This window comes from Lepus europaeus, chromosome 19 (assembly GCF_033115175.1).
Source record: "Lepus europaeus isolate LE1 chromosome 19, mLepTim1.pri, whole genome shotgun sequence".
Classification (NCBI taxonomy): domain Eukaryota; kingdom Metazoa; phylum Chordata; class Mammalia; order Lagomorpha; family Leporidae; genus Lepus; species Lepus europaeus.
Window position 1 is genome coordinate 72400253 of NC_084845.1, and position 25787 is coordinate 72426039.

At 61.1% G+C, this 25787-nt stretch overlaps 1 protein-coding gene across 1 annotated transcript in view; it reads right to left on the bottom strand.

Annotated features, from left to right (window-relative positions):
- FANCA (FA complementation group A) overlaps positions 1–21522 on the bottom strand; it is a 48244-nt gene extending 26722 nt beyond the window's left edge. Inside the window, exons 1-19 of the mRNA XM_062176057.1 lie at positions 21462–21522; positions 21158–21355; positions 19438–19586; positions 19253–19348; positions 18551–18624; positions 16133–16242; positions 15168–15250; positions 12603–12636; positions 12197–12263; positions 11439–11551; positions 10312–10388; positions 9917–10058; positions 9662–9795; positions 8058–8168; positions 4660–4755; positions 4513–4572; positions 2312–2400; positions 1663–1723; positions 1528–1577 (exon numbers count right to left, since the gene is read on the bottom strand). Coding sequence (XP_062032041.1) covers positions 1528–1577; positions 1663–1723; positions 2312–2400; positions 4513–4572; positions 4660–4755; positions 8058–8168; positions 9662–9795; positions 9917–10058; positions 10312–10388; positions 11439–11551; positions 12197–12263; positions 12603–12636; positions 15168–15250; positions 16133–16242; positions 18551–18624; positions 19253–19348; positions 19438–19586; positions 21158–21355; positions 21462–21522 — 1805 coding nt within the window. The remainder of the gene's footprint in view (positions 1–1527; positions 1578–1662; positions 1724–2311; positions 2401–4512; positions 4573–4659; positions 4756–8057; positions 8169–9661; positions 9796–9916; positions 10059–10311; positions 10389–11438; positions 11552–12196; positions 12264–12602; positions 12637–15167; positions 15251–16132; positions 16243–18550; positions 18625–19252; positions 19349–19437; positions 19587–21157; positions 21356–21461) is intronic.
- Between the last annotated feature and the right edge of the window lie 4265 nt (positions 21523–25787).

Genomic DNA, 25787 nt, shown 5'->3' on the forward strand with positions numbered 1-25787 from the left:
GGCGCAGCAGTGCGGCTGCCGACACAGAAGGGGAGGGTTGGGAGGCAGGGCTGACAGCAGCACAACATAATGAATGAGACTGACATCAGCGCACGTGTAAAAGGCTTGGAGGGTAAGATTTCTACAAGCATATTTGAAAATAATTTAAGAAATGGAAAGAGGAGCCAGTGCTGTGGCATAGTAGGCTGGGCCTCCACTAAAACATATAATAAGTAAATTTTTAAAAAGATTTATTTCGGCCGGCGCCACGGCTCACTAGGCTAATCCTCCGCCTGCGGCGCCGGCACCCCAGATTCTAGTGCTGGTTGGGGCGCTGGATTCTGTCTTAGTAGCTCCTCTTCCAGTCCAGCTCTCTGCTGTGGCCCGGGAAGGCAGTGGAGGATGGCCCAGGTCCTTGGGCCCTGCACCCACATGGGAGACCAGGAGGAAGCACCTGGCTCCTGGCTTCGGATCGGCACAGCGCGCCGGCTGTAGCGGCCATTTGGGGGGTGAACCAATGGAAAAGGAAGACCTTTCCCCCTGTTTCTCTCTCTCACTAACTCTGCCTGTCAAAAAAAAAAAATATTTCATCTACTTGAAAGGCAGAACGACAGATTCTTTGTCCATTGGTTCACCCCTCAAATAGCCAGGCCAAAGCCAGGAGCCCAGAGCCCTGTCTGGGTCTCAAATGTGGTGGCAGAGGCACAGGTCCTCCCAGGTGCACACTCGCAGGAAGCGGCAGTGGGAGCACAGGAGCTGGGACCCTAACGGGCACCCTGATTGACCCCAAGGGCCACCATGCCCACCCCACATGTTACGGGCACCCTGATTGACCCCAAGGGCCACCATGCCCACCCCACATGTTACGGGCACCCTGATTGACCCCAAGGGCCACCATGCCCACCCCACATGTTACGGGCACCCTGATTGACCCCAAGGGCCACCATGCCCACCCCACATGTTACGGGCACCCTGATTGACCCCAAGGGCCACCATGCCCACCCCACATGTTACGGGCACCCTGATTGACCCCAAGGGCCACCATGCCCACCCCACATGTTACGGGCACCCTGATTGACCCCAAGGGCCACCATGCCCACCCCACATGTTACGGGCACCCTGATTGACCCCAAGGGCCACCATGCCCACCCCACATGTTACGGGCACCCTGATTGACCCCAAGGGCCACCATGCCCACCCCACATGTTACGGGCACCCTGATTGACCCCAAGGGCCACCATGCCCACCCCACATGTTACGGGCACCCTGATTGACCCCAAGGGCCACCATGCCCACCCCACATGTTACGGGCACCCTGATTGACCCCAAGGGCCACCATGCCCACCCCACATGTTACGGGCACCCTGATTGACCCCAAGGGCCACCATGCCCACCCCACATGCTGATCACCAACTCAATCTGGAGTCAGTATTCCCCAGCTAGGACACGTGTGATAAAGGCAGCTCCTGCTACAGCAGCACCGTCCTCCACGGCACCACGTCTGCTGGACGCAGGGCGCACCCTCTCCCCAGTCCCTTCCGTCCTTGCCTCCTCAGAGAGTCTATGAAAGCCATGCGCGGATCAGGGGTCTCTGGGAGCTGTAAGAAAGGGCGTGAATGAGACACAGACGAGAACTGGCCACTGCGTTCAGATGTGTCGTCAACTCCAGAGCACGATACTGACCACTCGCGGCGTGAGCAGGGCAGGGAGGAAGTGGCCTGTGTAGTAAGATCTCCGGAATATGCTGCAACACACAACGTCAGACAGCACCTCGGTGAGCGTGGACACCCCTGGGGGCAGGAGCAACTCTTATTTCAAAGCTGTTTTTCAGTCTCCCTGCTCACTGTTCTGGGCCACGTCATGCACATGACAGAAACACCCCTGCATCCCAGGAACCCAGACCACGTGTGCGTCACTCTCGGACGTGGCCACGGAACCTGGGCTCATCTAAGGCCACGAGGGTCCCTTTCTCCTTGGAGCTGCTCTCAGGTCACCAGAACCCAAGATGCTCTGGGCCCACACTGAGTTCAATCAAGTTTTGCTGTTCAATCTCCTGAGCTGGCTGCACACAGGTCTCCAATCACCGCTAGACGCCACCCACGTGACCTCTCCCCAACGGCTCTTTGGGTCGAAGGACCCACGGGCAGTTACCAAAGACGACACATTCCACAGCCAGAACACAGCTCCCGAACGCCCCACCCAGCACCTCGGAGACACCGACTCGTCTCCCCTGAGCAAAAGCAGCCCCCTCCACAAGACAGCCCTCGGATGCCGTCATGGCAGGGTCCACAGGAGCTGCAGCCACCGGCAACTGTCCACTGCCCGTCCCTACCTGGCCTCCATGACGGTGACTGGGATTCTCCCCGTGTGCTCAAACACTGCCACGGCCTTTGCGACGTCCTGGGCTGCTTGGCTGTCGGGCTGGTTCCCACATGGAGGAAGAGAACGTATTCCCAAGAGCGTGAGCACCCGGGGCTGGCTCAGCCTCTTCCTCCAAGCTGCCATGGCTGACTCAGCAAAGGGGTGCTCAACATTTGAACAGGGAAAGCGATCACAGTGCTGGCCCTCAGGAAGCGCGGAGCTGGGAAGCGAGGCCCCTGCTCAGAGCTCAGCCCCCACCTTCCATCTCTTGTACCCACTGGCAGCCCCCTCTGAAGACTGAAGGGTTCAGACCGGACACCTCCAGGCAGGAAGGGGCAGATCCTTCATTTCTTTTTTTTAATTAATTAATTAATTTAATTGAAAGGCAGAGTTAGAGAGAGGCAGAGGCCGAGAGAAAGGTCTTCCATCCACTGGTTCACTCCCCAAATGGCTGCAACGGCTGGAGAAGGGTCGATCCGAAGCCAGGAGCTTCTTCCGGGTCTCCCACATGGGTGCAGGGGCCCAAGGACTTGGGCCATCTTCTACTGCTTTCCCAGGCCATAGCAGAGAGCTGGATTGGAAGTGGAGCAGGCCAGCGCCGTGGCTTAACAGGCTAATCCTCCGCCTTGCGGCGCTGGCACACCAGGTTCTAGTCCCGGTTGAGGCGCCGGATTTTATCCCGGTGGCCCCTCTTCCAGGCCAGCTCTCTGCTATGGCCCGGGAAGGCAGTGGAGGATGGCCCAAGTGCTTGGGCCCTGCACCCGCATGGGAGACCGGGAGAGGCACCTGGCTCCTGGCTTTGGATCAGTGTGATGCGCCGGCCGCAGCGGCCATTGGAGGGTGAACCAACGGCAAAAAGGAAGACCTTTCTCTCTCTCTCTCTCTCACTATCCAATCTGCCTGACAAAATAAATAAATAAATAAATAAATAAATAAATAAAAAATAAAAGCAGTGAAAGCCAAACCTGCTGAAAAGGTATTTGGTTTTCCCCTACAAAAAAAAAAAAAAAAGGAAGTGGAGCAGCCAGGACACAAACCAGTGCCCATACAGGATGCTCACTGTACCACAGTGCCGGCCCCAATACTTCATTTCTGAGATTTGAAAAAAATCTGAGAAGTGGATGTTTGGCCTGGCGGCGATTTCAAAATTAGGGTGCCTGCGTCCCACATCAGGTTCCCTGGATTCCACCTGTGGCTCTGGCTCCAGACTCCAGCTTCCTGCTACAGCACGCCCTGGGAGGCAGAAGCGTTGGCTCAAGGGCTCGCGGCCCTGCCACCCAGAGTGACTTCCTGGCTCCCAGCTCCAGGTCTCACCCAGCCCCTGCTGTTGCAGGCAACTGGGGGAGTGAATCCATGGATGGGAGCTCTTTCTGCCTCATGAATTAAAAGATAATAATCATGGGGGCCGGTGCTGTGGAGTAGGAGGCTGAACCTCCACCTGCAGCGCCAGAATCCCAGATGGGCGCCAGTTCATGTCCCAGCTGCTCCTCTTCCAAACCAGCTCTCTGCTTATGGCCTGGGAAAGCAGTGGAAGATGGCTGGAGTGCTTGGGTCCCTGCACCCAAGTGCAAGACTCGGAAGAAGCTCCTGTCTCCTGGCTTGAGATCTGCCGAGCTCTGGCCATTGCGGCCATCTGGGGAGTGAACCTGAGGATGGAAGACCCTTCTGTTTCCCTCTCTCTGCCTTTAACTCTATCACACAAATAAAATCTTTAAAATCTTTTTTTTTAAGTGGCAGCTTAGGAGCAACAATAAATTTTACCTTGAAAACTGCATATAAATCTCCACCAACACTTGGACATCATCTACTAAGTGTTCTTTAGGAATGCACAGCCTAAGAGGCCTTAATCAGAAAAGGTGATTTCTGACTAGCGACAGACACAGCACGTGGCCATCTGACACCTGGTTCACATACGCGGGGTTTATACTCTGTGTGATTCCCAGAAAAACCCACCCAACCCCACAGGCACCAAGACGAGGGCATCACAGGGACAACAGCGACACAGACGCTCATCTTGGGTGGGTGCCGCGCAAGATACCGCAGGAGCGCTCCTGCCCCGCCCCCAGCCATGCCAGAGGCGAACCGGGGCAGGGTGCCAAGGCCGAAACACCCCAGAGAGAAGCAAACTGGACTTGTGCCCGGTGAGCATGGCACAGCGCAAGAAGATCTCACCTCTGCTATGTCCCCGGCTGATGCCAAGTCCTCGTAAAGCCCCATGTTTTCTATGGAAACCTTCAGGGAAGAGAAGGGAACGATGACCACCAAGACCAGTCTGCTGGGCAGCTGGAGGGAGCAGACGCAGAGAGTGGCCGGCCTTGCCTTGAGGTCAGCCAGCCGTGTCTTGGCCAGCGAGACGTAGTCAGAGAGCAGGGAGCGGTACTTGTCTGGAACCAGCGGCGGGTGGAGAATGTGTACCTGTGGGCAAAGCACAGCTGCAGCCACCCTGGTCCACAGCCCCACTCACGGCTGCACCCCCAGGGACGCCGAGGAGCCCTGGGGCAGCACAGCCACGGCCACCCTGGTCCACAGCCCCACTCACGGCTGCACCCCCAGGGACGCCGAGGAGCCCTGGGGCAGCACAGCCACGGCCACCCTGGTCCACAGCCCCACTCACGGCCTGCACCCCCAGGGACGCCGAGGAGCCCTGGGGCAGCACAGCCACGGCCACCCTGGTCCACAGCCCCACTCACGGCCTGCACCCCCAGGGACGCCGAGGAGCCCTGGGGCAGCACAGCCACGGCCACCCTGGTCCACAGCCCCACTCACGGCCTGCACCCCCAGGGACGCCGAGGAGCCCTGGGGCAGCACAGCCACGGCCACCCTGGTCCACAGCCCCACTCACGGCCTGCACCCCCAGGGACGCCGAGGAGCCCTGGGGCAGCACAGCCACGGCTACCCTGGTCCACAGCCCCACTCACGGCTGCACCCCCAGGGACGCCGAGGAGCCCTGGGGCAGCACAGCCACGGCCACCCTGGTCCACAGCCCCACTCACGGCTGCACCCCCAGGGACGCCGAGGAGCCCTGGGGCAGCACAGCCACGGCCACCCTGGTCCACAGCCCCACTCACGGCTGCACCCCCAGGGACGCCGAGGAGCCCTGGGGCAGCACAGCCACGGCCACCCTGGTCCACAGCCCCACTCACGGCCTGCACCCCCAGGGACGCCGAGGAGCCCTGGGGCAGCACAGCCACGGCCACCCTGGTCCACAGCCCCACTCACGGCCTGCACCCCCCAGGGACACCAAGGAGCCCTGGGGCAGCACAGCCACGGCCACCCTGGTCCACAGCCCCACTCACGGCTGCACCCCCAGGGACGCCGAGGAGCCCTGGGGCAGCACAGCCACGGCCACCCTGGTCCACAGCCCCACTCACGGCCTGCACCCCCAGGGACGCCGAGGAGCCCTGGGGCAGCACAGCCACGGCCACCCTGGTCCACAGCCCCACTCACGGCTGCACCCCCCAGGGACGCCGAGGAGCCCCGGGCAGGCTCATAAGCAAAGCAGAAAAATCATTAGCAAAACCAACACCCACAGCAGAGGCTGCTCGCCCAGAAACTAACGCGTCAGTTAGCACTGGGTTAGTGCTGGGGCGTGAACCAGGCAAGTGGGGGACACGGACCCAGAACCGGGCACGGCTGGGCACCTGCAGCTCCCTGGTCAGGGACGGCAATGAAACAAAGGAGTCCACGGTGCTGACGGACAACTGAGACCGCAGGGGACACTCGCGGCCTCTGCTTCAGAAGGCACCAGCCACAGGCTCCAGGAAAGGGGGCGGGCCCGACACAGGAAGCCGGAGACTGCCGAGCACAGCGGCCCGAGAGCTGCGGAGGGTCTGCACACAGACGTCCCGACCGTGCCTTTAGGAGGCGGCAGGGCCAGGCAGAAGGCAGGGGAGGCGCGTGGTGACCTCAGAGGGGCTCGGGACAGGACGATGCTGCCGGTGGTGACAGCCAGGCTCGCCAGGCACCTTCTCACCTTAAAGGACTGCTGAACACAGGCCCGACACTGCAGTGCCTGGGCAGGGGAGGGGTCCAGAATTCCAGGGCGGGGTGGGAGGGAGGACGGTCCACGGACCATCCACTCTGCTTCCTGTAGCCCTTATGCACATCTGAGCAGCATACACGCCCCTTTTATCTTTCAGACATTTTATATACAGACACAGAGAGAACTTCGTGGGTCACTCCCCAAATGCCCACAACAGCCAGAACGGAGCCAAGCCCAAGGCAGGGCTGGTCCCTCCCAGGTGTGCGTCAGCAGGTGGGTGGCGGGGTCTGGTCCCTCCCGGGTGTGCGTCAGCAGGTGGGTGGCGGGGTCTGGTCCCTCCCGGGTGTGCGTCAGCAGGTGGGTGGCGGGGTCTGGTCCCTCCCGGGTGTGCGTCAGCAGGTGGGTGGCAGGGGTCTGGTCCCTCCCGGGTGTGCGTCAGCAGGTGGGTGGCGGGGTCTGGTCCCTCCCGGGTGTGCGTCAGCAGGTGGGTGGCGGGGTCTGGTCCCTCCCGGGTGTGCGTCAGCAGGTGGGTGGCAGGGGTCTGGTCCCTCCCGGGTGTGCGTCAGCAGGTGGGTGGCGGGGTCTGGTCCCTCAGGCCATCCCCTGCAGCCTCCCAGCTGTGCACCAGCAGGAGGGCGGCTGGGGTCGGAGATGGAGGCAGAGCTCAAGCCCAGGTTCCTCGACACGGGACGCACATGTCTTAACCACGGGTCTAAATGCCTGCCCCATGACGCCCAGCCTCCAGGTCATCCCTCCTAAAGACACATGCTAGAGCAGCTGTCTGATTGACACAAACACCAAACCAACCAAAAACCACCAGATACTGCACACTGGTGTAAAACCCGGGCGTGATGGCTGTCAGCCGCTTGAGGGCGCAGCCTTCCAGGTCCTTCTGAATACACGAACCTATCACTTGTTGAAGTAGAAAAGGGGAGACCAGGCCGGCGCTGTGGCTTAACAGGCTAATCCTCTGCCTTGTGGCGCCGGCACACCGGGTTCTAGTCCCGGTCAGGGCTCCGGATTCTATCCCGGTTGCCCCTCTTCCTGGCCAGCTCTCTGCGGTGGCCTGGGAAGGCAGTGGAGGATGGCCCAAGTGCTTGGGCCCTGCACCCGCATAGGAGACTGGGAGAAGCGCCTGGCTCCTGGCTTCGGATCAGCGTGATGCGCCGGCCGCAGCGGCCATTGGAGGGTGAACCAACGGCAAAAGGAAGACCTTTCTCTCTGTCTCTCACTATCCACTCTGCCTGTCAAAAAAAAAAAAAAAAAAAGGGGGAGTAGGGAGACCGGCTCTGTGGCACTGTGGTGCTGTGCTGCTGTGGCGCTGTGGGTTAAAGCCCTGGCCTAGCCTGCAGTGCCTGTATCCTATGGGCGCAGGTTCAAGTCCCGGCTGCTCCACTGCTCCTGCTACTAATATGCCTGGGAAAGCTACAGAGGATGGCCCAAGTCCTTGGGCTCCTGCACCCACGTGGGAGACCCGGAAGATGCTCCTGGATCCTGGCTCCGGATCGGCTCAGCTCTGGCCATCTGGGGAGTGAACCAGAGGAAGGAAGACCTCTCTGTCTCTACCTCTCTTTGTAAAACTTTCAAATAAATAAAAAAATAAATAAATGACTAGACATGGGATCCCACCTGCACCCACTGCCAGACTGCCTGCTGACTGGTCCCTTCCCTGAGTATACAAACCTCTCACCTGTCAAAGTGGAAACGGGGCCCCAGCTCTGGGGCAGCTGCTCACCTGCAGGCACCGTGGGGCCTCAAAGGGCACGAGGTCGGACAGGAACTTGAAGAGGAAGACCAGTGCCTTCTTGCTGCTGCCGTGGTAGCCACGTGTGCTCCCAAAGGAGGCCTGTGGGGAGACGGGGATGCGGCTCGGGGCGCCGACGCCGCTCGGCGGGGCCCAAGCCCCTGGGCTGCACCAAGGGGCTGGCTGGCAGGCCACTCTCACCCCGCAGAAGAGAGGAAGAGCTGGGGGTGCTGACTGAGAAGATCCGACCAGGTACCGCTCATGGTCCTCAGGGGTCCACAGCCACCCCCACGGACGCTCTAACGTGCAAATACACTCGTCTCACATGGCAATGTCCTTCCCACACCCGACCAAGAGTGATGTGATCCCTGCAGGACAGGCGGCCACGGTGGACGAGCCCACAGATCCTGACGCCACGGATCAAGGGCAGTGGGGGGTGCCCAGCAGCCAGCCCACCTGGGGGCCGAGGGAGCACCCCCACACACTGCAACAGGTCTCCAGCAGGGCCCCAATGACAGCAGGACAAGGTACTGGCCCCACACACATGACAACCAACCCTGCAGAGAGCAACTGGACATCTGTGAACACCAAAACCACACAGACCCTGCCACACTGGCCACGCATGGACCCACCAGGACCATGAGACCGTCACATGTTGACTGTTCCCAACCTTGGTTCTTGTAACTGCAAAACAGCCAGCATCAAAAAGGGAACAGCACCTCTAAGACGACGATGGTCAGGAAGACAGGGCAGACGGGCTGCCATCCCCACCCCACTGAGCACCGGGGAGACAGGAAACTCAGCAAACAAAGATGCCTAGCTCCCCTACACCCGACTGCCCACGGCCCCACCCCATGCAACTCCCCTACACCCGACTGCCCACGGCCCCATCCCACTCAGCTCCCCCAAACCTGAGACTGCTCATGGCCCCGCCCCATTCAGCTCCCCCAAACCTGAGACTGCTCATGGCCCCACCCCATTCAGCTCCCCCAAACCTGAGACTGCTCACGGCCCCACCCCATCAGCTCCCCCAAACCTGAGACTGCTCACGGCCCCACCCCATTCAGCTCCCCCAAACCTGAGACTGCTCACGGCCCCATCCCACTCAGCTCCCCCAAACCTGAGACTGCTCATGGCCCCGCCCCATTCAGCTCCCCCAAACCTGAGACTGCTCATGGCCCCACCCCATTCAGCTCCCCCAAACCTGAGACTGCTCACGGCCCCACCCCATCAGCTCCCCCAAACCTGAGACTGCTCACGGCCCCACCCCATTCAGCTCCCCCAAACCTGAGACTGCTCACGGCCCTCCGGAGGGGCAGGAAGCCAAGCTTCCTGCTGAGGGGCGACTACGCCGAGGAGCCCACACCGTCCTCACAGAAACCGCTGGTTTTTACGGGGCCACCAAGAGGATCACTAGGAGCCCGGCCTTCAGGGTGGACTCATGGCCACACCCACCAAGGTGCCTCTCGCAAGCACCGCTGAGGGTGCTGACAGGGGTCTGGAGAGTGAATCCTCAAAGCCCTTGGGTGTAGGAGCAGCTGAGCACCCACAGGAGGCTGCCCAGGGCCGCTGCAGCAGCGTCCCACGTCACTCACCTTGAACCAGTCTCCATACGACGGAAACAAGGCGGGCCCCTCCAGCGCAGCCTGACGCACAACCAGGAAGGCTGTGACCATGCTGTCCAGGTGGCAGCTTTCAAACGCCCGGGCCATCAGACGGGCCACCCAGTCTGCGGAGGACCCAGAGACTCAGCTGGAGTCAGGAGCGAGCGAGGAGGCCGTGCCCACACCAGCCCCCACCCACGCGGCCCCAGCACCCGCAGCACACACGCAGGGGAGGGGCTGGCGCACCGCTGAGTAGCTGCCGAGCTTCTGGGAGGCAGACAACCAGGGCGGACACGCAGCCGAGCACACGCTGCCAGTGGACCTCCTGGGTCTCCAGAGCCTCCCGCACACAGCTGAGCAGCTCCTCGGCGCTCAGCATCACGAAGAGCTGCAACGAGAGGGCCCCGGGAGCTGGCCTCGCTGCCACCCCGGCCACGGAGGCCGCGGGAGCCGACAGTGCACCGGGCTGCCCCGTGCACACCTCGCGTCCCCTCCTCTGCAGGGAATTCTCAGGAAGCAGACGAGATCCGTGCCCTGACCCATGGACAGCCACGTCTCGCCCGAGTCCCCTGAACCTCCCCACACAGGACCTGGAGCCACAGACCTGCAGTCCCCCGCCCCAAACCCAGCATGACACGCACCCCACGGTACAAGGCGGTGAGCAGCGGGTGGGTCTTGGCGAAACTCCACTCTCTCTGCCTCTCAATGGCGTCGGACACTTGCAGGGGGACACAGAGGGGACCCCAAGTCAGTGGCCTCCCAAAGGCCGTCTTTCAAGATTCGATGCAGAAACACGATCTTGTTGCAAGCAGCGTCCTCTCGCTTATCAGTGAAGCCCCTGTTTCTGTGAACCCCAGTCGCCGTCGGCTTCCAGGAGGACCTGCACCCACCCCACACGTATCGAGTCCTCTCCCAGTGGCTTGGAAAACCTAGCACAACACACACACTCATAGGGTGCTGGTTTTCTGTATCACTCAGGGAATAATGACAAGAGACGTGTGTACCTGCTTAGCACACACGCTACCTCCCCCCAGCATCTTCTCACGGACGTGGGACGCACGCATGGCGGGGCGGGGTGGGGGCGGGGCAGATTCCTGTGCCACTGGCTCAGCATCCTACAGTCTTATTTGCTATAAATGGTCTCCAATACGTGAACTACGTTCTAGCTCTGCTACTTTGAAACGTTAAACTGTCAAAGACCAATTGTAGTAAGGATGGAGTCGAAAGGACACTAGGACGCTCGGCTCGAGCAGGGGCCGAGGATCCAGCAGTCGCCCGTTGTTTCCTGTCCCAGACATCCCAGCTGAGCCTCTGACCTGCGGACACAGCCGGCGGCCGACAGCAGACGTCTCCTCAGCCTGACTCACTGGCAGCGACACAGCCTTGGAAGCAGCTATGCCAGGTCACGGGATAGCACAGAGCACGGACACGCGCACCAGACATTCACACATGAGCAAACTCCTGCAGCACCGTCAGGCACACCCGGTGTCTGCGGCAGGATGGGCCGCGCACGGCGCTGTTCAGGAAGAGGCCCTAAGACCCCTCCCTTCTGTGACAACTCTGTCCTGCCCGCCTTACCCTGCATCTTCTTCCAAGGCAATGGCTACTTAGTAACCAAGCACCCTGGGAGAGGCCACAGGCTACCAAGCGCCCCAACTTCCCACCAAAGGCACAGCCACAGAAGCTGATGTGGTCTCCATGGCAGCAAGAAGACACCGACCCTCAGACAGGGCGGATGGTCCACGGCTTCAGCCGGAGACTGACCCACCTTTCAGCACAGGGTTGTAGGTGAGTATCTGTGTCAGCATGTCGCTGGCAAACCTTCTCGGAGCGTCCCCTGCAATCATCCCACAGAGCGTGCGTCCACAGCAAACGCTGAACCTGCAGACACGGCAGGAAGGGCTCTCACTCCATGCCAACCGCACAGCAAGGCGACCGCAGGGCTCACGGGTAGGCTCTCTCCAAGTGTCACGCACACAGCCCCCAACAGCAGGTCACAAAACCAGGGGTCCCGGTTTCAGAGCCAAGCAGGAGAGGCCAACTCTGGGAAACACTGGTGTGTACCGGCAGCAAACCAAAATACTTAACAGGGGGACCGTGGCCTGTCAGGTGCCCACCTCAACCCTGCAGCCGCGCACGCCAGAGCAGCAGGGGGCTGAGGCCCCTGGACCTCACACACTAAACTCCCCTGTGACCAAGCGCCGCACGCCCCACCCTGTCCCATCCCCACATGCACCGGCAGGTCGCCCTAGAGCCCAGGAGCGCAGGGCTGAGCGGCTCCCGTTCAGCACCCTCAGAGCACATGTGAAGCTCACGCACAAGAGAAATGACAGCCTGTGTTCTAGAAAGCCCAGAGGGAGGGGAGGGGGCACAGAGGGCTCACCTGCAGGGACAGGACAGGGACACAGTGGGCAGGGTTCTCAGGGCCCCAGTCGAGGGCCAGCAGAGCAGGGATTTCAGGAACAAAAGCCAGGACCCTGCAGTCGGAGCCCCCACCCACCTGCAGGGCAGGAGCCCCGGACGTACCAGCACCTCGCTGCCCTGTGTGCCGACGACGCCTCCTGAGTGCCGGCTGCCACTGCGTCCAGGCCAACTGCGAGAGCACAAGACAGCGACGTCACACCTCCCAGCACACACGTGGGCCCCCACAGCTGTGTGCAGGCCTCCAAGCCCCCACGTGGCTCCACTCAGCGCTCCCCAAGCCTGCACCCCGCCCCGCAGTCTGCACACGAAGCTGGAGTCACTGCACAGCTCTGGAAGGTAACTGTGCAGCCGCCAGGAGCCGAGAAGTGCGGGGAAGCCCATGCCCACCACACAACAGGGAGCTCCAGCAGTCCTGGACGCTGCCTCCACACCAAGGACACAGAGAGGGGAGGAAGGCAGGCAGACAGCAAACACTGCTGAGCTGGGAAGCAGCCTGGTCGGCACTCACAGGCCAACATCCTGTGCAGCACGTCCAGGGCGACCTGTGGAGATAAGACGTGACAGCCACGGTCCCACACAGACACAGCGCCGGCCACGGTCCCACACAGACACAGCGTCAGCCACAGTCCTACACACACACTGACAGCCACGGTCCCACACAGACACAGCGCCAGCCACGGTCCTACACACACACTGACAGCCACGGTCCCACACAGACACAGCGCCAGCCACGGTCCTACACACACACTGACAGCCACAGTCCTACACAGACAAAGTGACAGCCACGGTGCTACACACACACAGCCACGGTGCTACACAGACACAGTGACAGCCACGGTCCTACACACACACTGACAGCCACGGTCCCACACAGACACAGCGCCGGCCACGGTCCCACACAGACACAGCGTCAGCCACAGTCCTACACACACACTGACAGCCACGGTCCCACACAGACACAGCGCCAGCCACGGTCCTACACACACACTGACAGCCACGGTCCTACACAGACAAAGTGACAGCCACGGTGCTACACACACACAGCCACGGTGCTACACAGACACAGTGACAGCCACGGTGCTACACACACACAGCCACGGTCCCACACAGACACAGCGCCAGCCACAGTCCTACACACACACTGACAGCCACGGTGCTACACAGACAAAGTGACAGCCACGGTGCTACACACACACAGCCACGGTGCTACACAGACACAGTGACAGCCACGGTCCTACACACACACTGACAGCCACGGTCCCACACAGACACAGACACAGCCATGGTCCCACACAGACACAGCGCCAGCCACGGTCCTACACACATACTGACAGCCATGGTCCCACACAGACACAGTGCCAGCCACAGTCCTACACACATACTGACAGCCACGGTCCCACACAGACACAGCGCCAGCCACAGTCCCACACAGACACAGTGACAGCCACGGTCCTACACAGACAAAGTGACAGCCACGGTCCTACATACACACACACGGTGCTACACAGACACAGTGACAGCCACGGTCCTACACATAAACACACACACACACAGTGACAGCCACGGTCCTACACATACACAGACACACTGACAGCCACAGTGCTACACAGACACAGCCATGGTCCCACACAGACACAGCGACAGACACAGTGCTACACAGACACACACAGCGACAGCCATGGTGCTACACACACACAGCCACAGTGCTACACAGACACAGCCACGGTCCCACACAGACACAGCGACAGACACAGTGCTACACACACAGCCATGGTCCTATACACACACTGACAGCCACGGTCCCATACACACACAGCGACAGCCACAGTGCTACACATACAGAGCCACGGTCCTACACACACACTGACAGCTACGATCCTACACAGACACAGCGACAGACACGGTCCTACACAGACACAGACACGGTCCTACACATACACAGCCACGGTGCGACACAGACACAGTGACAGCCACAGTGCTACACAGACACAGCCACAGTCCCACACAGACACAGCGACAGACACAGTGCTACACAGACACACACAGCGACAGCCATGGTGCTACACACACACAGCCACAGTGCTACACAGACACAGACACGGTCCCACACAGACACAGCGACAGACACAGTGCTACACAGACACACACAGCGACAGCCATGGTGTTACACACACAGACACAGTGCTACACAGACACAGCCACGGTCCCATACACACACAGCGACAGCCACAGTGCTACACACACAGAGCCACAGTCCTACACACACACAGCCATGGTCCTATACACACACTGACAGCCACGGTCCCATACACACACAGCGACAGCCACAGTGCTACACATACAGAGCCATGGTCCTACACACACACAGACAGCTACGATCCTACACAGACACAGCGACAGCCACAGTGCTACACAGACACAGACACGGTCCTACACACACACAGCCACGGTGCGACACAGACACAGTGACAGCCACGGTCCTACACAGACACAGCCATGGCCATAGTCCTACACACACACAGAGACAGTCACCACCTACAGACAACACAGCCACCGCCCTCCACACACACAGCTGCCTACACACACACAACACACCACCGCCTACACACACAGCACAGCCACTGCCCTAGGCACACATGACCGCTGTATGTGCACACAAGAAAACCTCCCATTGTTTAGAGTAAAACAGACCCATGTTTCACGAAGGGGTCCACTTTGAAGACTTCTTAGGCCTAGGAACCACGAAGTACCAAGGAGACCCAGAGCAAGTGGACGGGGAGAACCTCCTGCAAGTGCTGTCGGCACACCTCAGGCCCTGCCTCACAGCTCCGCTGTGCCGCTGGGGTGGAGTTTGCTGAAGCCCCCTCAGCTCGCTCCTCCCCTCTCGCTCTGGGCCTCGGGAACCAGCACACGCAGGGGAGCGGCCACTGCCCACTCCTGTCCCTCCTCCTCCCCGTGCTGAACACATTGCCTCCTACCTACTCACAGGCAGCTGCTGGGCCAGGGAGAAGACCCAGGACCCAGCCTGCTCTTCAGCCGAAGCCCCTCCCCACTTCCTCCCCGCACCCCTCACCTGGGGCATCTTCTCAGGCTCCCCGCATCTCCTCTGAGCTGAGTTTTCACAAAATCCCGTCAAAACAAAGATTCGCACAAAATCTGAAAAACCAGAAACCCGAGTATTTGCATGCACATTGGTTTTCAAAGAGCAGCCGCTCTGGCAGGGGCGCACGTGTGGGAGGGAGGGTTCTGTGGAGCGGCAGGGGGCACCTCGCCCCAGGGTGGGGTCTGGGCGCGGGAGGGGCTCCCTGGCACATTTTCTCCACACCGACATCCTTTCCTGACACTATCTAAAAGGGACTGCTCCGGGTACGCTCTGAGGCACGGCAGGTTAAGCTGCTACCTGCAATGCAGGTTAGAGTCCTGGCTGCTCCAGTTCTGATCCAGCTCCCTGCTAAGGTACCCAGGAAAGCAGCAGAGAATGGCCCAAGTACTCGGGACCCTGCACCCACATGGGAAACCCAAAAGAAGCTTCTGGCTCCTGGCTCTGGCCTGGCCCCGCCCCAGGTGTTGCGCCACTTGGGGAGTGAACCAGCGAATGGAAGACCTGTGTCCCCCTCTCCCTCTGTAACTCCACCTTTCAAGTAAATAAAATAAATCTTTAAAACAGAAAAAAAGCGGAGGGATTTTCCTCTCTTGGAGCTCCCCCTAGGCCACTCTGACTGGAGGTCTCTGACTTAAATCTTTCCTCTCAAACAAAAAAAAATTAAATAAAACAAAGAAGGCTCCTAACCCTCAATGTGAGCCTCCCGGCCGAGTGCAAACACCTCAGGGAAAGCATGCGGCCCGCCCCTGCAGGGAAACCCACGAGCTGCGCCTGCAGCCCACCTACCCCGCGGGCGTCGCTCCCCAGGGCCTGTGGGCAGGCTGTGGGAGACCCTCCCGGGGGCTGGCGCTGACCACGGCTGCGGGACAACCGTCCTGCCTCCTCTCCCTCCACACCAGTTTTACCCACGAAGCCCCCTCGGTCCGTGGACCTACCGGACAGCACAGCCCCAGCGACCTCGGCAGAGGGAGCAGACTCCGTCTGCTCACAGAGAAGGCGCAGGTTCCTGGAGAGCCACGCCGCCACGGCCTGCTCGTCGGGGTGGCTGGGGGGACACGGACACAGACACATTTCACCTCCACCACGGAGCAGTTCTCTCTGTCACTCACCAGAAGCTTTAGCCACCGTGAAGCCCCGAGCCGTCACAGCCGGACAGGGAAGGACGCCCACCAAGCCCTTGTTAAGCGGGTTAACAAGCTGCCATCCGAGTCGCCGGTGGCACTCACAGGCCCTGGTTCATGTCCCAGCTGCTCCACTTCTGATTCAGCTCCCTGCTAATGGCGTGGGAAAAGCACGCAAGATGGCCCAAGTGTTTGGGTCCCTGCACCCACATGGGAGACCTGGAAGAAGCTCCTGGTTCCTGGCTTCGGCCTGGCCTAACCTTGGCTACTACAGCCATCTGGGGAGTGAACCAGCCAGTGAAAGATCTGTCTCTCCCTCTCTGTAACTCTGCCTTTCAAATAAATAAGTAAATAAGTAAGTAAGTAAATAAATAAGTCTTCAAAAAGCAAACAGAAGCTCAGTGGCACGAGAACAGCCTCAGCCACATCTCCTTCCTGCACATCACCGACCAGCACCATCACCCGACCGTCACTGTCAGCTGACCAGCACCGGCACCTGACTGGCACCATCACCGACTGGCACCGTCACCCGACTGTCACTGTCACCTGACCGGCACCATCACCACACCAGCGCCGGCACCCGACTGTCACAGGCACCATCACCCTACTGGCACCGGCACCTGACTGGCACCTTCACCGACTGGCACCAGCAGTGGTCAGAGTAGAACCACGCCTCAGCCCCAGTCCTCTGCTATGGGCGCAGGTACCCCATATGGGCATTGGTTCGAGTCCCGACTGCTCCACTTCTGACCCAGCTCTCTACTGTGGCCTGCGAAAGCAGTGGAAGATGGCCCAAGTCCTTGGGCCCCTGTACCCACATGGGAGACCAGGAAGAAGCTCCTGGCTCCTGGCTTTGGATCAGCGCAGCTCGAGCCGTTGCAGCCATCTGGGGAGTGAACCAGCGGATGGAAGACCTCTCTCTATCTCTCTATCTCTCTGCCTCTTTGTAACCCTGCATTTCAATAAAAAAAAATGAATAAATATGCAAAAGAAAAGTGGCCCCGGGGACACCCACACCCCCGTCAGTTGATGCAGACCTGGGGAGGCTCAAGTGCTTGGGTGCCTGCCACCATGCGGGAGACCCAGGCTGAGTTCAGCTCTGGCCCCCCCAGCTGCTGTGGACATCAGGGGAGCGAACCAGTGGACAGACGACCAATTTGCCTTTCAAATAAATTACTTTTTTTTTTTTTTTTTACAATTTGTTTACCCAAAAGGCAGAGCTACAGACATAGAAGACAACAGAGAGAGGGAGAGACTTTCCATCTGCTTGTTCGCTCCCCAGATGGTCGCGGTGGCTGGGGCTGTTCCCATGAAGCACTGACACTCAACTCGGGTTCCAGCTTTTTCTTTCTTTCTTTCCTTTTTTTTTTTTTTTTTTTTGGACAGACAGAGTGGATAGTGAGAGAGAGAGACAGAGAGAAAGGTCTTCCTTTTTGCCGTTGGTTCACCCTCCAATGGCAGCTGCGGCTGGCGCACCGCACTGATCTGAAGCCAGGAGCCAGGTGCTTATTCTGGTCTCCCATGGGGTGCAGGGCCCAAGCACTTGGGCCATCCTCCACTGCCTTCCCAGGCCATAGCAGAGAGCTGGCCTGGAAGAGGGGCAACGGGGACAGAATCCGGCGCCCTGACCGGGACTAGAACCCGGTGTGCCGGCGCCGCTAGGCAGAGGATTAGCCTGTTGAGCCATGGCACCAGCCAGTTCAGCTTTTTCAACTGCACCCAACAGGCCCACCTGGGAGAAGACAGCAGCAGGGGCTCTAAAGCCTTCCCTCACCACACTTCCTCTGCCCCAAGCTCCTGGGGCCCCGGGGCCTTTAGGGAGTAACAAGGAGGACCTGGGGTGCACCTGCCTTCACAACAGCCTCTGCCCTGTCCAGGGCCCGCCCACCTCCCCAGGGCCAGCCTTTGTCTGCTCTGTCCAGGGCCCGCCCACCTCCCCAGGGCCAGTCTTTGTCTGCTCTGTCCAGGGCCCGCCCACCTCCCCAGGGCCAGCCTTTTCTAAAAGTCCCAGGGGACTGGAGGGAGCAGGTGCACGTATTGTGTCCACCTCGCTCACCCCACCACCTCGCACACTCAACCACAGCACCGTCTGACCGACACCGACGAGTGCCCTTTAAACGGCAAAGCAACAGCTTCGCCGAGGGACGCTCCGCCTTGAACACTCCAACACGGCAGGCCGACGGGGCCGCGGGGACCCACTGTGCCCACCCAGTGCCATCACCAGGGCTCTACCTCTCCAGCAGCTCCTGCAGGCTCACGAGGTTCTGTGTGTGAAGACGCCACAGGGCTTCGAGCAGCAGCGAGTCCTGGAAAGGGAGCAGCACGATGAGCCCGCACTACCTTGGGTCCGCAGCCACCACGCGCCGTGGGCACGCACAGCGGAGAAGCCAGCACGGCCTGCTGGGCAGCCAGGGCCCCCCGCACGTCAGGGTCTCCCCGGAACCCTTCCCCGCGTCTGCCTCCGCCGGCTCTCACACATGACACCCCTCGCAGCCGGGCGCGGGAGCTACCTGCTACCAGCGAGTCTGATCAAGTCCCCTCAGCAAGGCCTACTCCGGATACGGGCTCGCTGGCCGTCAGCTGCCCCCTCCCCGAGCCCGACCGTGAGGAGGCGCACGGAGACGGAGCCTGACAAACGTGAGCCCTGCACGGACGCCGCACGGCCAGGAGTGGCTGCTCTTCTGTGTGAGCGCAGCGCCGTGGGGCTTCTGGAGAGAGCAGGCACGACCCCTCATCTCCGCCGCGAGTTCGCCATCCTCCGGGGACGCCCCCTGTACCCTCTGAGCACTGCCAAGGCCGCGTCTCCGCAGTGACCGAGGTGCCGTCCCAGCCACAAGGGCCCGCGAGCCCCTGTAGCCGATGAGGTGATGGGGAGTCCCCAGAGACACAGGGAGGCGGCCACCCTCCTGGGGCCAGGCTGCAGCTCAGCGGTACCTGTGCTCTCCACAGCTCCTGACAGAAGCGACGGCGGGAGAAGGAGCCGTGCGCCAGCAGGCTCTGTGCCGTCTCCAGCAAGGACGCCAGATCCCTCTGAAAAGACACCAAGACTTAGAGAGAACCCGCCTCTCACCGAACAGCACTGGGAGCCCGACCCGCGCCCGGGGCCAGGGGCGTCTCACTCTCTGCTCTGCGTCCAACAGCGCACGGTCCCCAGGCTCCGCCGCTGCCCCCTGGGCACAGATCCGCACCACGCCAGCGGCCACCATCCTGGCTGACAGCAGCCCTGTGGGAACCCCCAGCCGGGAGGCCTCATCCCGCAAAGCACAGCCTTGAAGACAAAGCAAAGGGCTGGCACTGTGTTGCAGCGGGTAAAGCCACCGCCTGCAGTGCCAGCATCCCATATGGGTGCTGGTTCAAGTCCCAGCTGCTCCACTTCTGATCCAGCTCTCTCCTGTGGCCTGGGAAAGCAGTGGAAGATGGCCCAGGTCCTTGGGTCCCTGCATCCACGTGGGAGACCCGGAAGAAGCTCCTGGCTTCGGCCTGACCCAGCCCTGGACACGGCTGCCATTTTGGGGGGTGAACCAGTGGATGGAAGAAAGCTGTCTGGCTCTCTCTCCTCCTGATTCTGCCTGAAGACCTGCGGCTTTAAGTGCATCATCGTAAGCCGTGGCGTCACAGAAAGGGAGACGACTCACGGAACAGCGGCCACGTCTCAGCCGTCTGTGACCAGGATCTCGACCTCTTCCCAGGGCAGCTCGGGGACCAGAGGCCTGTAGCAGGCTTTCAATCTCCGCGCGTCCCTGACCACTGCAGCTCTGCCGAGCACCTGGGCGCCAGCGGCCACAGCGGCCTGGTCCTCGGGGCTCCCCGGGGGCCTGCCTCCATCAGGTGACACGGGAACGTTCTCCAGCTCGTATGGCTTCTGAAATGGTTTTTTTGTTTGTTTGTTTGTTTTTTAGAATTTTTTTTTTTTTGACAGGCAGAGTGGATAGTGAGAGAGAGACAGAGAGAAAGGTCTTCCTTTTTGCCGTTGGTTCACCCTCCAATGGCCGCTGCGGCCAGCGCATCTCGCTGATCCGAAGCCAGGAGCCAGGTGCTTCTCCTGGTCTCCCATGCGGGTGCAGGGCCCAAGGACTTGGGCCATCCTCCACTGCCCTCCCTGGCCATAGCAGAGAGCTGGCCTGGAAGAGGGGCAACCGGGATAGAATCCGGTGCCCCAACCGGGACTAGAACCCGGTGTGCCGGCGCCGCAAGGCGGATGATTAGCCTGTTAAGCCACGGCGCCCGCCCCGAAATGGTTTTTAAAATGAAAACTAGCAAATGCATGAAATTGTATACCCTAGCAAAGCTTTAAAAAATTACTAACAGAAATAACCCAAAGGCAGCCACACCAAACACCGAGCGCTGCAGGACGCGCCTGCCATCGCCAGGTCTCGGGGAACACCCGCGGGTGCCTAAGGGGCCCGAACTCCAGTGACCAGAGCCAGCTGCGCGCTGTGGCCCGGCGGGCTCGCAGCAGCCGCACAACCCATCATCTCGGCCCGGGTTCGTATGCGCTCCCAGCTGCTGCGCCCGGCGGCCCTGCGTGGCTCCTGCCGCCCGGCTCTGGCTTGGCACAGCCCTGGCTGCTGTGGCCATCCGGGGAGCCAACCAGCAGATGGAGACTCTGCCTCTGCCGCTGTGCCTGTCAAATCCTAAAAAGAACACAGACCGGAGGTGCGCGCATCTCGTGGGGACGCTGTCGGCACCGCGACCACAGCTTCAGGAACTCGGGCTCAGCATCCCGCGGGACGGCCAGCCGCCCTCACCCCCTGCCGCGGCCGCCCCCACAGCTTCCCGCAGCCGCCGCACGGTCCCGCCGGCCGCTGCCCCTAGGGCCGACGCGAGGCTGGAACTCACCGACCAGTGTCCCCAAGCGCTGCGCGCGGGCCTCGGGGCCGCCGGCCCGCTCTTCGTCCCCCCGGAACGCAGGCCCGGCCCTGCTGACCTCCAGCAAGAGGCCGCCCACGTCCTGGCGGCCGCTCAGGAGCCGCACGGCCGAGTCCCTCAGCTTCTGCTCGCGTCCAGGGCTGCGCCGCGGCCGCCCGGCCCGGCCCGCTAGGGAGAAGAGCGAGGGCGGCGCCGTGAGCAGGGAGGGCTGCGAGGGCCCCGGACGCCCCGTCACCCGCGAGCTCGGCTCGGGACAGCGGTCGCGCCCACCTACCCAGCAGCTCGGCCCAGGCCCGCCGGCAGCCTGCGGGACGCCAGCACTCGGAGCCGGACATCGCGACTGCCCGAGCGCCCGAGCCCGCGCTGCCTCCTCGTTGGCTGGGCCAGCGCGCGTGCCCATTGGCTGGCGGCGGCCCGGCCACACCCCCCAGGATATGGACTCACGCTATTGGACGTGGCGATGTGGGGGGCGTGACGCGGCGGCCGCCATGTTGTGCGTGGCGGCGGCCAAAACAGCTCTGGGTAACTGGGGAAAAATACAGTAAATTTGGCGCTGGAGGTCTGCAGTGTGTGTTAACAGTGGCATCTGGGGCCATCGTGGTGGGTCAACGGGTCGTGTCTTTGCCTTTCGGATAACTCGGAAATTGAGTGAGTCCCGCCGCTCCTGCTGCAACCCCCCGGCTTGCCGCTCGAGGGCGCTCCTGTCCGGCAGCGCGTGGACACGAACGTCTTCCAGCGTTTGTCGGGTCCGTGGGCTTCAGCTTGGAGGCGGCTCAGCCCGGAGCCCGCCCGACAGCCGCCCTGGGCTGGGCGCGTGCAGGGTAGACGTGTCACGGCCAGGCCTCCTCTCGAGCAGGAGACACCGTTCCCTTCCCGCACATCACTCCACAGATCCACGACAACGACCGAGACGACAACGACGCGGGCCCTTCCCGCCCAAGGCTTGAGGCTGCCGTGCGCTGAGCCCAGGACCGGCCACGGAGGCCAGGGCCGCAGGCTCCGTGCGCGCGTGGCGCGTGGCGCGGCCCGGGGGCGTGGGCGGGGAGGACGGTGAGTCCGGACCCTGCTGGGCCGGGCCCTGCTGCGAGCCCCCCGCCCAGCCCTGGATCGCGCCCCTGCTGCATCACCCCCCCCCCCCCCGACCATGGCGGCTCGTCCCCCCTCTGCCCTGCGCCGCGGACTGAGGGCGCTGAGCCCCGCGTCCCACAGCCGGACTGCAAAGTGCGCGCCCGACAGGGCTCCCTCGGCCTCGCAGCGGGGCGGATGGCGGCGAGGCGCTGTCGTGCCTGCCCCGGTGCCGGTCCGAGCGTCGAGGCTGGGTCGGGCCGGGCCGCTGTGCAGGGGCACCTGGCATGAGCGGAAGACTCCACTCACATCGCCTGCGCTGTGTGCCTCCCTCCCCGCAGCACACCCAGCCTGTCCCACGCGTGACACATCTGACACACGGGACCCGGAGCCTGCCGTCGCCTGCCCACGTGGTGTGTGACCACTCTCAGCACACCCAGCCTGTCACACATGCCACACGTGTGACAGATGTGACACACCCCTGACACACGGGACCCAGGGGCCTGCCCATGGGGCGTGTGCCAGCCTCAGGGCTTGATCAGCCCCTTCTGCAGGGGGAGCTGGCAGCCAGGGCCTCCGGTAAGACCCAGGAACCTTTAGGAGTGAGCAGGGCCTCCACTCAGCCACACGCAGAAGCCACGGAGGGGTCGGAACAAGGCTGCAGAGGACACTGGGGGCTGGGCCCCATGGGAGGGGCGGGCGCCAGGCTGAGCCTCTGTCCCCACCGCTCAGGAGCGCAGGGCAAGGAGGCTGAGGGTCTCTCTTCCAGCCCAGAGAGGACTTCATTCCCCCGCGAGAGTGCTGACTTCGCGGATCCACGTTAAAATCAGAAGCCCGGAGAAGCAGCCGGAACACGAGCCAACCACATCCTCCGGGCCTCTGCTTCCGGCTGGTCTCCACCCTCAGAACTCAGAGTGGCAGAGAGAGGGAGAGGCAGTCACAGACAGAGGTCTCCCATCCGTTGGTTCACTCCCCAAATGGCCACAGTGGCCAGGAGCCCGGCGCCCCCGCCGGGTCTTCCACATGGCTGGAGGGGCCATGTACCTGGTCATCCTGCGCTGCCTCCCTGGCCATCAGCAGGGAGCTGGGGTGGGAGCCGAGCAGGCAGCGCTCTGATTCCATTCCCAGCTGTACCACAGCATAGGGCGGCCCCGACTGACAAGCCCGTGCCGTCTCCTTGGTCTTGGGGCGGCCCCGACTGACCAGCCTGTGCCGTCTCCTTGGTCTTGGGGCGGCCCCGACTGACCAGCCGTGCCGTCTCCTTGGTCTTGCCTCTAAGAGGACCCCGGCTGTCTGAGGCCCAGGCCAAGACCAAGCTCTCCACTGGGGTCTTCCGGGCCCTGCCACCGTGGGCATCTGGGCAGTGACCCAGCAGATGGAGCACTCACTGTCCACCTGTCTCTCTGCCTCTCAATAATACATTAAAGAAAACCTTTTAAGAACAACAGAAAAGGAATAAACATACTTTTTTTAAAATTTTTCAGTACGGCATCCTTTTATAAAGTAGAACCTCATGAATGGTTTTTGTTTTTTTAAGTATTTATTTTATTTGAGAGAGTTCAGACAGTGAGAGGGAGAGACAGAGAGAAAGGTCTTCTTCGGCTGGTTCACTCCCCGAACGGCTGCAACGGCTGGAGCTGCACTGATCTGAAGCCAGGAGCCAGGCACCTCCTCCCAGTCTCCCACGCAGGTGCAGGGCCCCAAGCACTTGGGCCATCCTCCACTGCCTTCCCGGGCCACAGCAGAGAGCTGGATTGGAAGTGGAGCAGCTGGGACTAGAACCTGGCACCAATATGGGATGCCGTTGCCACAGGTGGAGGATTGACCTACTGCGCCACGGCCCCAGAACCTCATGACTTTTAGGACGGTGAGAAAGTTGATGTTTCCCAGGCAGGAACCAGATGCTGAGAGTAACAGCATGCAGCACCCCTGAGGCGAGGCCGGGCCTCTGCCCTCCTGGGCACACAGGGAACCCAGTGCCTGGCGCCAGGAGGAGGTTCAGTGGAGGACAGCCAGGGGCAGCCCAAACCAGAACACAAGTGGGACGCACCCAGGCGCGGGACCCTCCAGGGAGAAAGGAAGGAAACGTGACGAGGCAGTGTCAGGAGTTCCGACGGGATAAATAGGAAGCCAGACACACACTCGGCCCAGTGCACACGGCTGGCATCAGACGGACAGTCATGAAGGTGCCCGGGGAGACAGACTCCCGCTACCCACCAGGGACCAGGATGCAGGAGCCCTCGAGGACCCACGCAGTGCTTAGCGACACAGCCAGGGCAATTTCAGACCATGGCAGGCAGCGCTCGGCCGCCGCAGAGCCCCGGGCCAGGCACTCTGGGGATGGTCTCCATCCCTCTGCCTCCCAGGTAAAAACAAAATGTTTTAAAAATCATTTGTACTCACTGAAGGGCTCCCAAACACAAAATCGTCTTCAGAACAAGCTACCCTACCAGAGGAAGTCAGAGGCCTGGGGGCGGAGCACGTGCCCGGCCGCCCCCAGACCCTGACGCAGACTCCAGGTGGGGCCCCTACCCTCGGCCCCCAGGCTTCCAGGAGAGCCTCGTGCTTGCGAGCATCCCGGCCAGGGGACCAGAAAGCAGAGAGAGCTGCAGGTGTGCAAGGCCCGAATGTTGGGATAATGGGATCAGCATGGTTTCCACCGGCATAGTCAGGGTCCCCACTTGGAACTTCTTGCTTTGCCCCGTGCATGCTGAAATGGACCAACAAGCACCAGTTGAATCAATTTTAAATAGCTCTGCTCTTCGGTGTAACGAGAGAAATGCAAATTAACCCACTTTTCACCTATAGAACTTTTGATGGTGGAGGAACTCGGGGCAGCAACCCCCATCACCAGTGCAGGCAGGCAGCCTCCAGGGGGCCGGATTGATAACAGGTATTGGAATAAGCTAATAGATCGCTTGATCCAACAAGTCCATTTCTTTCTTTATAAGATTTACCTTATTATTGATTTAAGGCAGAGTGACAAAGAAGGAGATGCAGAGAGAGAGATCTTCCACCTGCAGGTTCACTCCCTAAACAGCTGCAATGGCCTAGACTGGACCAGGCCAAAGCCAGGAGCCAGGAATTCCATCCAGATGTCCCACGTGCGTGGCAGGCGCCCAAGCACTTGAGCCGTCTTCCCACTGCTCTCCCAGGCGCAGCAGCTGAGAGCTGAATGGGAAGCAGAGCAGTGGGAATCCAGGCGGCACTCAGATACGGATGCTAGCTCCACAGGCCACGGCCCAACCCTCTGGGCCGGCCCAGCACAGGGCATCCAGGCGGCACTCAGATGCAGATGCTAGCTCCACAGGCCACGGCCCAATCCTCTGGGCTGGCCCAGCATAGGCCCCAACCTGTTCATTTCTTAGACTTTATTTGACACACAAGACAATGGACAGGCATCAGCTGTGCCCTCACTACGTGAAATTCACTTGTGTGTATAGAAGTGATTAAGCAAAAACTCTGTCCCCAGGAGCTTAAAATGTTAAAGGTTGTCCATGCATGATTGCAAATAACCTACACCAGCACAGATCAG